At 37.1% G+C, this 15,281-nt stretch overlaps 1 protein-coding gene across 2 annotated transcripts in view; it reads left to right on the top strand.

Moving 5' to 3' along the window:
* The window catches only part of LOC128027558 (LIM domain-binding protein 2), a 60,894-nt gene that overhangs the window by 32,044 nt on the left and 13,569 nt on the right, over positions 1-15,281 (top strand). Inside the window, exons 3-8 of one of the 2 annotated variants that reach the window (XM_052615282.1) lie at positions 2,353-2,525; positions 7,720-7,842; positions 9,777-9,860; positions 11,593-11,716; positions 13,543-13,596; positions 14,307-14,440. In XM_052615282.1, coding sequence (XP_052471242.1) covers positions 2,353-2,525; positions 7,720-7,842; positions 9,777-9,860; positions 11,593-11,716; positions 13,543-13,596; positions 14,307-14,440 — 692 coding nt within the window. Of the gene's footprint in view, positions 1-2,352; positions 2,526-7,719; positions 7,843-9,776; positions 9,861-11,592; positions 11,717-13,542; positions 13,597-14,306; positions 14,447-15,281 lie in introns of both variants that reach the window. The other variant, XM_052615281.1, reaches the window with a different exon arrangement.

Genomic DNA, 15,281 nt, shown 5'->3' with positions numbered 1-15,281 from the left:
GGTTGTTTGAAGTGCTCCCTCTACAGGCAGCAAAGTGAAATCTACGTCCCAGCAGGACTTTGTTTGCAATTTTTATCTTGTCTCAATTTCCTATTGATTAGTTACATGGCATTTACGGCTTAGGTGATTGGCTCAAAAACACAGTTCTGTGCCCAGAACTGAGCTCCCATATTACTGGAGCGCCAGCTGATCGGCAACTATTTAGAGGAATGTGAATGCAAACAGAGAGCTTTCTCTTAGTATTATAGAGCTTCTTGTGTGTTCAACATACCCTGGTACCACACACACACACACTCGTCTCATATTTTGGTGTGTGCGAGTGTGTCTGTGATTTTATGCCCCATGGTTAGGCATAGGGGCCGCTCTGCCACAGTGCTCTAGAACTTTAGCGGGCAGTCAGGTGTGCCCTCAGTAACAACATCTTCCTTCAGCATGACACCCCTCGCTGTCACCCTGCCTGTCAGCCTTTCACTTTGTATCTCTCTCACATTCGTCCTTCCCTGTAGCACTTTATTTACCTGCATTCTGGGCTGTTCTTTCATTCATGGCTATTTCATATTTATTTTCACTGTTATTTCAGATTGCTCTACTGTTCTGTCTCTCACACGCACTCATTATCAGTCAGCTCCCGTCGTCAGCTCATTCTGTGTCTTAACCACTAGGGAGACCTTCATTTATTCACTCAAGCTAGGGTTCTTTCTCCCTCCGCTCTCTCCTATTCTCCCGTTTTTCTCACTCTCTCCCCCCTGCCAAGTATTTATGTGTTGATTTAGTCATGCCAGACTTTAGCCAATTTAAGAAACAGGCTGCGTTTGCAGCTGTTTCATTTTCTCCTTCTGTCCGTGCAGTTTTAACCGTTGGCGGCAGAGGCGGCTGTCTTAAGGGAAGCTGGGTAAATGAAGTTCTCTCTCTCTTTTCCTCCACCACCTCCATTCCTCTCCCTCAGGGCTGGTGGCACAAACATAATTTCTCTCAAAGGGGAGTTTGACTGTAAGATGGATTATTTCTGCCTGAAATCAGACGCTAAGCTGGATAAGGCTGCTCGTCCGTTCAGTTTCAATATTAAAATAAGTTAACACTGCAAGAGCACTCGCAAAAAGCAAAAAGTTGTTTTGTGTCTGCTACTTTCTTGGCCAAAGATGTCCAGCTAGAAGCCAGATTTAAATATTTTGTAAAGCTTTTCAATGGCTGAACCAGACAATACATTTTTATAATATATATATACTTCTGTTCAAAAGCTGGGGGTCGGCAAGTTTTATTTTTCAGTGAAAGAGAAATTAATACTTTTAAATCAGAATGATGCATTATAATGATCAGAAATAAGGCTTTTACATTGTATTACAGTTTCCACAAAAATATTAAGCAGCATATGTTTTCAAGAGAAAATTATTACTGTATATTAGAATGATTTCTGATCATGTGAAACTGAAGACTAGAATAATGACTGCTGAAAATTCAGCTTTGAAGCACAAAAATAAATTACATGTTAAAATATATTACTGTTTTTACTGTATTTTTATTAAATAATTTCAGATTTGTTGAGACTTCAAAATCATAAAAAATAATAAAAAACAACTAAATTTTGAATGGTAATAATACATTAATTTTTACTCTTTTTTTTCTCGATCTGAATTTAGTGAGATCTATGTTAATGCTTTATGCTTGTTTAAAAATAACTTACATTAAGATATATTCAAGATATAATTCTTATGCTATTTTACACTATCTTTTTTTATTATTATTTGCATTTTTATTAGACCCCTTGACACAAACACTGATTAAGAAAAATATTTGTTGCAGTATGTATTTAATGGGTTCTATAGTTTTTTGTAGTGAAGCAACAATGCAAGAAAACAAAAGAAATCAAACAGTGCAGATAAACCTGAGGCCACACATCCAGACAGGGGCTCTGTCTTTGTTCATTGTTAAACAACAACTGAAAAAAAAGTTGCATAATTATCTCCAGCTGCAGGGAAGAATAAGTATTCCAACTCAACTTTTTGTAAGACCTCAGGCAGGTTACTGTAAACACAGTTTGCAAAAACAAATTATCATATTTCATATCAGTTAGGCTAATATATAACAATATTACAAATTCTCTGTCAGTGCTGATGCATTGTGACACCATTTGAGGCAATGCAGGAACAGCTTTTGTAAATTTTTAATTCATACATGACTGTATCTCAGAAGTCGCAAGAACTTGCTTGAATGTAGGACACCAGTCTTATTTGTTAATAATGTAGCGTAACAAACAGTGAGAATTTAAGAGATGTGGAAACATTCCGAGTCATTTTAGGAATACATTCAACAAAATGCAATGCAATGTAAATAACATCTTGCTTTTCTCCTCAGCAATTGGCCGGACGCTCATCCCTCGTTACTTCAGTACGGTATTTGAGGGTGGCGTGTCAGACCTCTACTACATCCTGAAACACTCCAAAGAGTCCTTCCACAACTCCTGCATCACTGTAGACTGCGATCAGTGCACCATGGTCACACAACATGGCAAGCCCATGTTTACTAAGGTAAATGTGTGTGTGTGTGTGTGTGTGTGACACCATGTTCTAAACAGTCACAATGTTTTGAAATGAATTAGATGATAAGGTGCTGATACACTTTTTTGTCAACAAAACATGCGTTCTTTGTTCTCCTTGTGCTTTTTTGCTCATTGTCATAACCTCAAAGAGCAGGAGAAATGACACAGTTATCTGTTTCATTCAGTTCTTACATTCTCTTTGATAAACCTCATAAACTGTCTAATAGAACAAACAAACATGGCAGGCGTGATAATGTATTACTTTAATCACAGCCATTATTCTGTGTGTTTACTGATGGAGGTCGTTAGGAATCCTTGTGACATATTTCAGGCAGCTTTGGACTCAGCTGAGAAAGCTCTTTATGAATCTATTACTCTGTGTGTTGTTGTGTACTTTAGTTTTTGATTAGTTTCTTTGTCATAGTAAAAAAAATTATAATAATGGAAGCATGTCGGTGAGATTTTATTTCAGCATTACAGTCAGAATGCACTAAACAAGGACACCATAACACAAACATTTCACTGCATTTGAAAGGTGGAGACTAAATTACAAGCCATGGTCATTTTCTATGTGTAACTGTTTTATTATTATATATGCAGTTTGCAATTGATCTATAAAGGTCACTTCCATTTGACATTATAACTGTTGTATTTCTATTAGAGTGAGGGTTTATGCCTCAGGAGAGGTGGTCTAGATCTTCTGGAATATAAGATAGAGCTACTTGATGCTTCACCACTTTTGCAGATTGAATTCTTGCTGTCATAAATAGTAATAATAAAAAATACAATGACATATAAAGAGGACAGTCATATTGTAGAATTATGAGAAAGGTTCAAAGGCCATTGGCCCATGGTGGTTTGGATGTAACGTCACACCCTCGCTGGTTGCGAATAGCTTTTAAGGATCAGTCAGCTGTAGTGGACATCATGCATCAGAGGGTTAAACCACTCAGCAGTTATGTTTCCACCTTGTCCATCAAGCACTTTGGATTATTTTCACACACTGAGATGGACTAATCCACTCTAATCCATACAAGAGCCTGTTTACTTATCTTTACAGAGGAACTGAGACCCACTAGTCTTTGAGCAACTGATTACAAAATCACAGCTGTACTTTATTAATCAAGTGCTGTATTCAGAGCAAATTGTCAAAAACATAATAACAGATATTTTGCAGTCATCTGCATATTTGTACACAACTGGAGAAAATTTCATTCATATATTTGGTTATTTTCATCTTCAGGCACTTTTATGTCCCAAGTGTTGTTTGTTTGATTGGTTTAAAGGGGGGGTGAAATGCTCGTTTTCACTCAATATCCTGTTAATCTTGAGTACATATAGAGTAGTACTGCATCCTTCATAAATCCAAAAAGTCTTTAGTTTTATTATATTCATAAGAGAAAGATAGTCTGTACCGATTTTTCCCGGAAAAACACGACCGACTGGAGGCGTGACGTGTGGGCGGAGCTAAAAAATCACGAGCGCGAATAGGCTTTTGCGTTGAGAGGATGTGGAAGCTGTGACATTACCGTGAGGGAAAACCCATCATCCAAAACAAACCATGGCTTACAGTAAGATTCAGCCGTTTATTTATGATCCAGAATCAGATCCAGAGGCTGAAACTGAACGAAAGCAGCAGCAGCAACGACTCGCTCCGAGCGGGGCTCGAACCCGGGTCTCCGGCATGGGAGGGGACGCACTAACAAGGAGGCAGAGATATTTGAAGCAGTTTTACTCACCGCCTGCGGTTCCAACACACGATCGTGACCCTTTTTCCTTGGGATTGCATCATCCTTAAGAAATAAACGATACACAAATCCGTCGTCAAACTGGGCCTTGTGAACAAGCATCTTCGAAATGCAGTGAACAAACACAAACACTTGCACAACTCCGTTGATGCTCTGTTAAAATAAACTCCATCCACTGGTCCCTTAATGCTGTTTTTTTTTTTGGTAATCTGTGCAGGGTTGTCTTGCCCTGGCAACCAAAAACACACTCCTTTTGTGACTTTTCGCGACGCTCTCGCTCTGATCAGTGAAAGTCTGTGCTGCTCAGCCTCGCTATACAGGAGCGCGCGCTCTTCCGGCAGAAGTGCGTCAGGACCCATATAAGGAAATTCCGTTCCATCTAACGTCACACAGAGCCATACTCGAAAAAAACTTTCCGAAACTTGTGACAAACCGGAAGGAGTATTTTGGGAACAAAAATACTCCTTCAAATGTACAACTTAATTTTTTAAACTTTGTCCATGTTTAGCATGGGAATCCAACTCTTTAACAGTGTAAAAAACTCAGTATGCATGAAATAGCATTTCACCCCCCCTTTAATCAAAATTAACGTATTTGCCCTTTTTCATTTTTTATATGAAGGTACACATTTTCTTGTGAACCGTTAATGTTATTTTGTTTTGTTGTTGTTGTATGCATTTTATGTTTTTAATTTTATTATTTTATTTTACCATGCATTATTTAATTATTTTTGGGCACTTTTCAAATGACTTTTATCTGTAGATTTAGTTTTACCCCATCCCACAGCCAGACTAACAATCACAATCCATGAAATAACAAAATTATAAAATTACCAATGTTTAAAACGGAGAACCTAAATAAAATGTTACAGTTTTTCTCAATTGCTAAAACACTATAACCAGGCTTTTGCACTAAAATTTCAAAACCATAACATTTTTCAAAAAGCACACCCATTTTGCTGAACTATATACACTATTCCCCTGATTTACCATTCAGATTCAGATTTGGTGAACTGTTACTGCAAAACTCTACCCACAAATCCCATAGCATTCAATATTGTTCACTCAAGTCTGCACAGTTTGAGCTCAATTAGCACACAATTACCCAAGTGGAAAGACTAGGAGTCAAAATTTATCACACACCAATCCGAAGCTTCGACGGATAAAGTGCCAAAGTCAGCTTACAGTTTTTCTCAGTGGCTTTGATGCATTTCTCAAATCAGAAATTAAATTCTCAAAGCTACATTTTCAACCTCCACTTAATTTAGTCACTTGTGCACATCATAAAAGTTTTGATCTTCTGAACAAGTTGCGATTGCTTACAGTTTTTCTCGATTGCTTAAACACATTTATTGAAACTATTCCTCATATTCTCAAAACAGTAAACACAAATCCATAACTTCTCACCCAATTCCCTAAACAACCTATGTTCAGGTCAAAATTAAGCTCTACACTCAAAACCATTCACTCTTGCTGGAAAAACAAACTTTGCCCTCAGACATCATACACAAGCCCAGAAAAACACACACACTGCAACATAGTCTTACACACTAGTGAGATAAATTCAAAACAATACTACAAAGACCAAAAACAAACAAGGACATGGTCAGCTAGTGGCACAAATTTCATCTGAGACTTCTTGTCTACTTGCCCATCATCCTCCTCCTCGTTACTCCTCCTTTTTCTCTTCCTTCACCTCTTCCTCCACTCCTTACTGTTCTTGCTCATCCTTTTCCTCCTCTCTGGTGTCCTCGACCTTTTCAATAATGTCTCTCTGGATCCATTGTTCCTAAACTGAATTAACTGACTGGGGGACTTTTATCTATCTATTGGAGGTCCTGACTGGTGTGTGACACATTTTGATACGTGTTTCCACGTGGGTATCTGTGTGCTAATTGAGCTCAAGCTATGCTGACTTGAGTGAACAATATTGAATGCTAGTGCTTTCTAAATGACCACATGGTGCAAGCACTGAGAAATGTAGGGATTTGTGTGTAGAAGAGTTCACCAAATCCAACTCGTGTGGTAAAGCAGGGGAATAGTGTTTATAGTTCAGCGAAATGGAACATTTTCTGAAATTTTAGCTCAAAAGCCTGCTTATTGTGTCTAAGCAATCGAGGAAAAACTGTATTCATACACATTATTATGTATTTATCTGTGATTTTCACATCATCAGTCAAAATGTATTATATAGTTCTCTGAAATAGCTCAAAGGTCCATCTCATGAACCTTCAATTGGAAAGCATATATAGCCAGAGGACAACACAAGAGTTGAAAATTCTGACAGAGGACTTTCTCATTTTTATTTTTACCTTTGTGCACATATTTCTTTATCTTTTCTATTTCACAAAAAAAGCCATTGTAATGTGTGTGTTTTTGTAGGAGTGTCAATATCCCACATACAATAATGTGTTGAGTTAGTGACTCAAACCCATAACCTTACAGTTAGAAGTCAAACTATCTAACCATTAGGCCACAACTCCCCCTAATTTCCTTCAGAAAGTAAATGATGATTTCAGATGAGGTGGAAATGACATGGTCATGGAAGAAAAACAACAACAGAATAGTGTATCCACTATTAGACACTGCAGTATAGTACAGACGGAAAGGGAAATACAGAGGCTTTCATTTTCACTTAGCTTTTTCCTCAGCATGCTACAATGTTGAGAGATAGTGCTGAATGAAGGATGGAAAGACAGACAAAAAGAAGGAGAGATGGAGAAAGAATGAGACAAACAAAAACAGATTCGGAGAGCAGCAGAAGCATAAAGAAGATGAAAAAAAACTGGGGAGAGTGAGCGAGAGAATGTGAAAGTGTGGTCATGTGATGGCGCTGTGCACTCCCGCCAGCCTCTTTTCTTGTTGATCCTCCACAGACCATCTGTGCTGAGGGCATTGATTAGAGTGGCTCTGGCGGGATTACATCTTTGCCGTTGCCATGCCAACTAATCAGCTGACGCCCCCCTCCCCCCCTTATTCTCCCTCCCTCCCACCTCCTCCTCATCCTCTGGTTGCCCCAGCAACAGAACATTGGGGCTACGAGTAGCGCAGCACTAAATTCAGCAAAATGTTTTTCTCATCCTTTTTTTTCTTCTTTTTTTCTGTAATTACTAATGGTTAATGACCTCAGCATGTATTCAGCATTCTGTTGTTTTGTGTTTGTGTAAGCTTGTCTCAAGATTTTGCCCTTCAGTTCAGGTATACAACATAAACATCTTTTATTAGGGAATGGCTTTAAACTCAATCATCTGGTTTGAAAAGCCCAACTACTCATAATATCTGAAAAATATCACCTGCGTTAAAGTGATGCATTCTGTCAGTCTCTGAGTTTGCATTTTTTGACTAAACTTGTTTCTTCTTGATGACAAAGAGACATAGTCTTTAATGTCCGTAGTCTTTAAATACATTATAGGTTTCTAAATGTCTGCATTCTCAGGTGTGTACAGAGGGCCGGCTGATTCTGGAGTTCGCCTTCGATGATCTGATGAGAATCAAGACATGGCACTTCAACATCAGACAGTATCGGGAACTTATCCCACGGAGCATTCTCGCCATGCATGTGAGTTTGATATCATCACTCCATCCTTGGGCTCTGATATCACACGGTTTGGTTGCAGGTGTGTGTGCAGTTTATCAGTTCCTTTACAAGGCTATTCATTTTATAATACTTAGTTTTACTGTTTTAAATTTCTCACATAATGAGCGTATGTTTAAAAAAGTGAGAAAGCCTTAAAGAATTTGGGGAATGGTAAGACATTTTAATGTTTTTGAAAGAAATCTGTTCAGTGCTCAGTGAGGCTGTGTTATTTTTATTAAAAGAACTGTAAAAACAGTTATAATATGAAACATATAACAGTTACTAAAATAATTGTTTTCTACTTTAAAATATTCCAAATTATATTTCTGCGATAGCAAAGCTGAATTTTTATCAACCATTACTCCAGTTCAGTGTCACATGATCCTTTAGAAATCGTTCTAATATACTGATTTTCTGCTCAGTTAACATTTCTTATTATTATCAACGTTGAAAACAGTTGTGCTGCATAATATTTTTGTAGAAAACTGACCCTAAGTCCTACTGACCCTAAACTTGTTCATGGTAGTACGTGTACATTGTTTGTTTTTGCACTAAAGTCCAATTTATTCTGAATAATTGTATATTTTGGATATCATCCAGACAGCAGACACTATCATAGTCGCTGTATGTGTCAAAGCAAAAGTTTAGAATCCATTTATACTATTTTTCTGAAGTAGGTCAGAAATAGAGTGGGACATCCAGTTTAGCCAGTATGTCATTATAATATCAGTATATCATTATAAAATAATTATTCTTACTTGCTATACTTTATTCATTTTTATTCTTTTACATATGGCATAAGTGAATAACTTATTTTTACAACCAGTTTATTCATAGACATAAAAGCTATCTTTGATTAAAAATAAAAATGCACAATCAAAATGTCAAATGAGTAGTTTATAGTGAGTAATGAATACAGCTGACATACTGTGAGGAAGGAAATAAAGCAATTTTCAAATTTTCTCCACATAAAATTCAACGTTTAATGACTAACTGTTTTTTGAGCCCAATATATTGAGGCTTTAAACCACATTCAAGTTTTAACTAATTTCTTCTCCTTGTAAATTCATAAAAAGAGTAATTTTAGAAAGTTTCTTTTCAGCATCTTGAGATGTTTGCATGCTCTTAAATTGGGCTCTTTGGGGTCCTGTGTTTCGATGGAGAGGGAGAGACAGTGAACGAGGGAAAAAGGTCTTCGAAAGATTTTTGACGTGGATAGTGGAAAAGTTACTGCAGCATGTTTGATCATCTTATTCTCTTACACAAGGGTAAAGTTGCACAGAAATTGAGTCAAACTCATCTGATCACGGCTAATGAGAATATGAGCAAAGTGAGCAACCACGCTTCACATGCTCTATACCTTGCAGGAGCTCTATGATTGGTCGATGTCATTGCTATGTGAGGACACTCACACTGCTTAACACAATTTCTCTAATTGAGTCTGGGCAATGATTTTCTACTAAGTTCACAAACAGCTTTAGTTTGTAATTCATAATGAAAAGCACTGTAAACATTTTAGTCAATAGTCATTTAGTCAATCAATATTAATTAGCAGCTGTAGCACACTCCTGATTCAATGTCCCAAAACTGAATCAGAAATGTATTCAGTGTAATCATAGTGATTCAGATAAATTGCATCACTGGATTCTCTCCAGCACACAAACAGCATCTCATCCAGTGCCACAACTACCCATAGGCATTGAGATCCCCCTCAGATATTATAAAAAATAAATAAAATCCCTGACTTCGCCAATTGAATCACTCTTGTCACATCCAGGGTTTTATAAAACAATCACGAAAAACAAGCATTATACTATATGTGTTGCTTTTGGTCAGTAATGTGCTTTGTTTTGTTTGTTTGTTTTTTGGGGGGGGGGTTGTATAAGGTTATAAGGTTCCTTTTTGTTCACCTGCAGGCACAAGACCCTCAAGTCCTGGAGCAGCTCTCGAAAAACATCACCCGCATGGGACTGACCAACTTCACCCTTAACTACCTCAGGGTAGGCAGAACAAAAATAGTTCATTTGTTCAATTTCTCTTACAAAAAAGTAATGTGGAGATACCATGGTGTGTTGTTGGTATCATATGAAAATACAGTACCATGGTATTTTGGTATCCTAAATATCTGCAGGTTTCAACCAGTATGCTGCAGGATGACTTTTATATAAAATAAATTATTCTTGATATTTTAAGTGCTGAAAAAAATATGTAACTAAAATCATATTTAATTTTTTTCTCGCTTGAAAATGAAAGCATTTTATATATAATATTGGGAAGAACTTTGAATATTGTGTTAGACAATAGGGGGGTGCATTAAAGTCAGAAAGTGAGATCCACTGCTCTATATAAGGGTATATATATCTAAAAACCCATGATATTATTCTGATACCATGTTCAAACAAAAACATAGCAACTTACTCTTTGTATGTTACTGTTAATTCTTAGACTGCATATACATCGGAAAAAAAAACTTTAAAATTTGTATGTATTTGTACATTTTATACATTTATATGTGACTAAAAAGTGTCTAAAAGTGTGTGTGTTTAAACTGCTCAGAATTTATTAGCCAGCTTCATGGCGGCTTTGTTTATTATCGTCATTTCAGTATGATTGACAGCTCCGTTTTGCAAATCTGAGAACAAGAGAGGGAGAGAAAATGAATTGGATCGAGAAAATTAGCATAACATTAATGAGCGTTCCCGGTTGAGGTGCGGCATTGTGGGTCTCTCTCTGCGCCGAGCTCGAGCTCAGCAAAACACAAACTTGTTTATAGTGAGCTGCTTGGAAAATCGAGAAAAAAAGGTCTCTTTCAAGGTTTTCGGAAGAACCGTTTTTCTCTCACTGAGTGTGTCTTTCTTCATTGTTGTTCCACGCATTAAACGCACAGTTTTGCTTATAAATGCAGAGTTAAAATGCAGTGGCGCAGCCTAAGCCGAATTGTGAATTAAATTTGGATTAGACGGCGCTCTTGTAACAGCAAGTCTGTGTGCCCTCATCCAAATCTGCAACTGTTTTTATACTGTTGGACTGGACAGAGGGTTTTTGTACATTATATATTTCAGCAGCACAATGTGGCAATTAATTAATATATTTCACTGCACATGATCAGCCATGGTGTATATAGTATATACAGTCAGGTTTTTTGTCATTCATTTTTATTTCTTAAAAAAAAGAAATGTAAACCATACACTTAGTGGGCTCTGAATAAGACTAATGATTCATAATTGTTTGACTGACTCAATTGAGGGGTCAACCTCAGGGATTTTAGCAGCACACTTTAAACAGGATCGTTTTTCCTCTCACTGGTGTAATTACTCTCGGTCCTTACTTTGGTGCGCTTTAAAAATACCTCTAAAGAAACCTCATAATAAAAAAAACCTGCATTAGTCGCATTGCGTTTATCAGTAAATCCACACAGAGCGTGTTTCCTGTTCTTGGAGGCAACAAGACCACTGTCTGGAGAGATGGACAAGGAAGCGTGTAGGTTTCCTCGCATTCAGACTAGAAATAGCCCGGCTCTGTGGGCCCAGATCCAGAAATTGTTTCCCTTGACCTGTGGAAGTTAGAGAATACAGAAGAATTGGGATACGATCCTGTCAATGGGAAATGATTTGTGTGTGTGTATCCGTGTGAAATTCAGACACCCGCTGTGATTTAGCATTTTATTGTTAAAAGTTTAAAATGGTTAAACTGACAGTAAGTCATGACATTTCTTGTGTGTGTTTCTTTTAGTTGTGTGTCATTCTGGAGCCGATGCAAGAGCTAATGTCCCGACACAAGACCTACAACCTCAGCCCGAGAGACTGTCTAAAGACCTGTCTGTTCCAGAAGTGGCAAAGAATGGTGGCCCCTCCAGGTAACAGCAAATCACTGTTCTCTGTATTACGAGATGCTCCTAACGCCAGCACTTTGTGCTCTATCAGATCTTTAAAGATGTGTGTGTTTGACGTCATGGTCTTTGGGGAAATATGCTCTAATTCAGCTCTTTGGTGGGACCTGTCAGGGAAAACAAGTGTGAATTCTTTGGTTTTACACTGTTATAGGTGGCCTAAAACAGATATCCTACAAATTGTACAGTGACCCCAAAATGTATTTGGTCACTTAAGTCAAACTAAAAAACAAACAAACAAACACACACACATATGTAAACACATATATATATATATATACACATATACACATATATAATTAATCTAATCTAATTTGTTAATATGATTTATGACGATAGGTGGCAGTAATTAAATTTAATTACATTTTAAGTCGCCGTTAATACAGAACACGTCCTGGCCAGGATTTTAATATTGCTTAAAACATCCAAAGCAGTTTGACCAATAACATGCAGGTATTGTACATAATCGACCAATCGTGGGGCTGCGCATGATAAGGTGAGATCTACAGGGAACGATCAAAGCAATGCAAATATGCGCACATGTTTTTTCGTTCATTTGACTTGAAGCGTCGCTGTGCACCGGTCAAAAAAGACACCAAAGTATTTTGAAAAGCATAAGGAGCGGTCTTCTCAGCTCTCTATAGCTTTCATAAATGTCACTGCACAGTGCAAACAGCCAAAACCTGAATATTTCAGGCAAAATAAAAATCCTGGCTGGGATGTGTCCCATATGGCCACCCTACTTTGGATCACATGATGGGTTTACATATACAATATGATTTAAACAGTAACAACTTGACATGTATGAGACTGAAACACATCCTCCATCTGCTCCCTGTGGGTGAAACCCTCCACTCGTCAGCACTGGCCTTCTCACAGTCCGTATCAAAGTGGATCTTCTGTAATTGTTGTTTCCTTATTAGCTTCGCTTCCCTCTTTCCTCCCATTCTTTTGAAATCTGGAGAGCATTTGTGTTCAGGAACAGGAAGGAAAGAAGGTTGCCTTTATATGCTGATAAGTGTTTTTGCCTCTAGTTTCGTGTGTATGAGTGGAACCAAGAGCGTTTTAGTACTCACACTGATGAACATACAAAAATAAAAGTTCTTCTCCAGAAAATCAAAACAGATGTCCTTGTACAGTCTCTTTATTACTGTAAATGGTGAAATCTATCATGTACAAACAATGTGGAAGCATCTCCCTGGGTGTGGTTAGTAAGAACCTCTCAAATGTATTTCATTTTACAGGCGTCAGTGCATTACAATTTACAGTCATGATTAGCAATGTGTATATTTTGATTATAGGTTTTGATTGTCACACCGAAATTAAATCATTATAATAAAACGTTATGGCTGTACAGTCTTTACAACATTAACTAACTATTATTTTTCAGTCGATTTGAACATTTAGGCATACTGGGTCTCATTCATTCATACTTGTATATAATATACTGTAATATTCCCTAAAAGCAGTTAAAAAGCAATAAACACCTTTAATAATGATCACCTTTCATTACCTTTCATTAGTCATGTTTATTGTTTGAGCAGTCGTGTATGAAGCAAAAAGTAACTAATTCATGATAGATATTTCTAGATGTTCACACACAAGGATTGTGCAGAAATATGTGTGTTTGTATGACTATCGAATGAGACCCACTGAATTTGCAATGAAATTAAAAAAACTGCAGTCTTGCAGTTTACATTTGCATATGTCTTCTGGTCTTAGATATGCATAACAACTTCCATTCGTCTTAAGTATTATCTGGGAAATAAATCTTGCTTTGGATATGATTTCAGCTGGACATCCACAGAACTTCAAAACGGAAATGTTCCCCTCAAATCACAAAAAAGGTACTTGTCGCATCTTCTGAATTGTCATCTAAAAGGGAAGCTGGATTCTTTGTCTAAATTGAAACTCATGAAATACATTTTCTGTCTGTGTGAATTATAAATGCTCAGCATTCAGAATCAAAAGAGAGATATTAAAGGTGGATATTTCAGTAGTCACTCTAAATCAGCAATTTGTTTGATTAAAAAAATATATTTGCTGAACCCTAATCAATATTGTTTAGTTTCTCCATGTTTTTTAATGAGTTATCATCAAAAAAGGAATTAGAAAACACATTAATGATAGTGTTAGTGCTATTTATTGAAAGTAAACATAATTTAGACATTGATGAAATAACTTTGCATGCATGGCTGACTGCAGTGGGCACTGTTGAGCATTTAGGCAAATAAAAGCAGAGGTTCTCTCTTACTAGTGCATGTCTTGGGAGATGTTTGAATCTGTTTGATTCTCTCTCAAAATAGAAAAAGCATGATGCAGGTCTTTATCTTTCCCTGTATAATCACCCATATGTGTTTGTGTATGTTGGAAAAGTATTTTTTCTTCCTCTGTGTGCTTGCATTGTGGCATGTTTGTGAGTGTGGATGTGTGCTATTTTTGTTTTCTTGATACATTTGATCTGTGTGTGTGTGTGTGTGTGTGTGTGTGTGTGTGTGTGTGTGTGTGTGTGTGTGTGTGTGGCTGTCTGCCTGTTTGTGTGTTTTGTGGAGAGCAGAGCCCACTCGACAGACCACGACCAAGAGAAGAAAGAGGAAGAACTCCACCAACAATGCGTCTAACAGTAGCCTTGGCAACAGCGCTGGCGGCAAGAAACGAAGCCCTGCCAACAACTTCAATTTGACCAGCCAGGTACCTGTAAGCATCAGATCTTCTTCTTTACATACATTGTAACCATCCAAAACGTTAAAACTATTTTGCTCAAACTGCTGTCCTAAAGATATGATTATGTTCTCAAAACACATGAGGAACATTAAGAGGTGCTGTAGTTTTGATTCACAGTGATAGCTGTTTGACAGTCGTATCCCTGTGACTTGTGCTCAAAGGGATAGTAATAAAAAAGTTCTGGAATTTTTACTCACTCTTATGTTTTTCCAAACCTATTTGACTCTCTTTCTGCCATACAACACAAAATATATTTATTTTAAGAAAGTTATTTATTTGCATCAAACAAATGGCTGTAAATCTCCAAAATGACAAAAAGCCCACAAAACCATTGTATAAGTCATCCATAAGACACTTAATAAATCATCTGATAGAATGACAGAATAACTGATTCAGTACTGATTCATTCCAGCAATGTTTTCAGTGAATCAGCGGATTCATTTTACAAAACCAGATTGAATGATTTGTTTGTATTGGTCGACTGAATAGGATTATCAGTGAATAACAAATTAAACTTCAGTCTGTTCTCTACACAAAACTATTGTAAGACTTCCCAAGACTTATAATATGGAGCATGGATCGTATGGAGCACTTTTATATTTTTGTAATGTGGTGCTTGTACATCCAACGGCGGTTTAGTGTAACTGCGCCATTTAATTTTTTTTTTTTTTTTTGTGCTCCACAGAAGAAAGTAAGTCATACAGGTTTGTAATGACAAGTTTGTGATTAAATGACAGGCTTTCCATTTTTCTGGGTGAACTATCCCTTAAAATGTAGCTTATCTGTACTGATTCTGTATTTGTCACAA

This window comes from Carassius gibelio, chromosome A14 (assembly GCF_023724105.1).
Source record: "Carassius gibelio isolate Cgi1373 ecotype wild population from Czech Republic chromosome A14, carGib1.2-hapl.c, whole genome shotgun sequence".
In the NCBI taxonomy this organism is placed as follows: Eukaryota; Metazoa; Chordata; class Actinopteri; order Cypriniformes; family Cyprinidae; genus Carassius; species Carassius gibelio.
This window is presented reverse-complemented; position numbering and strand designations above follow the sequence as displayed.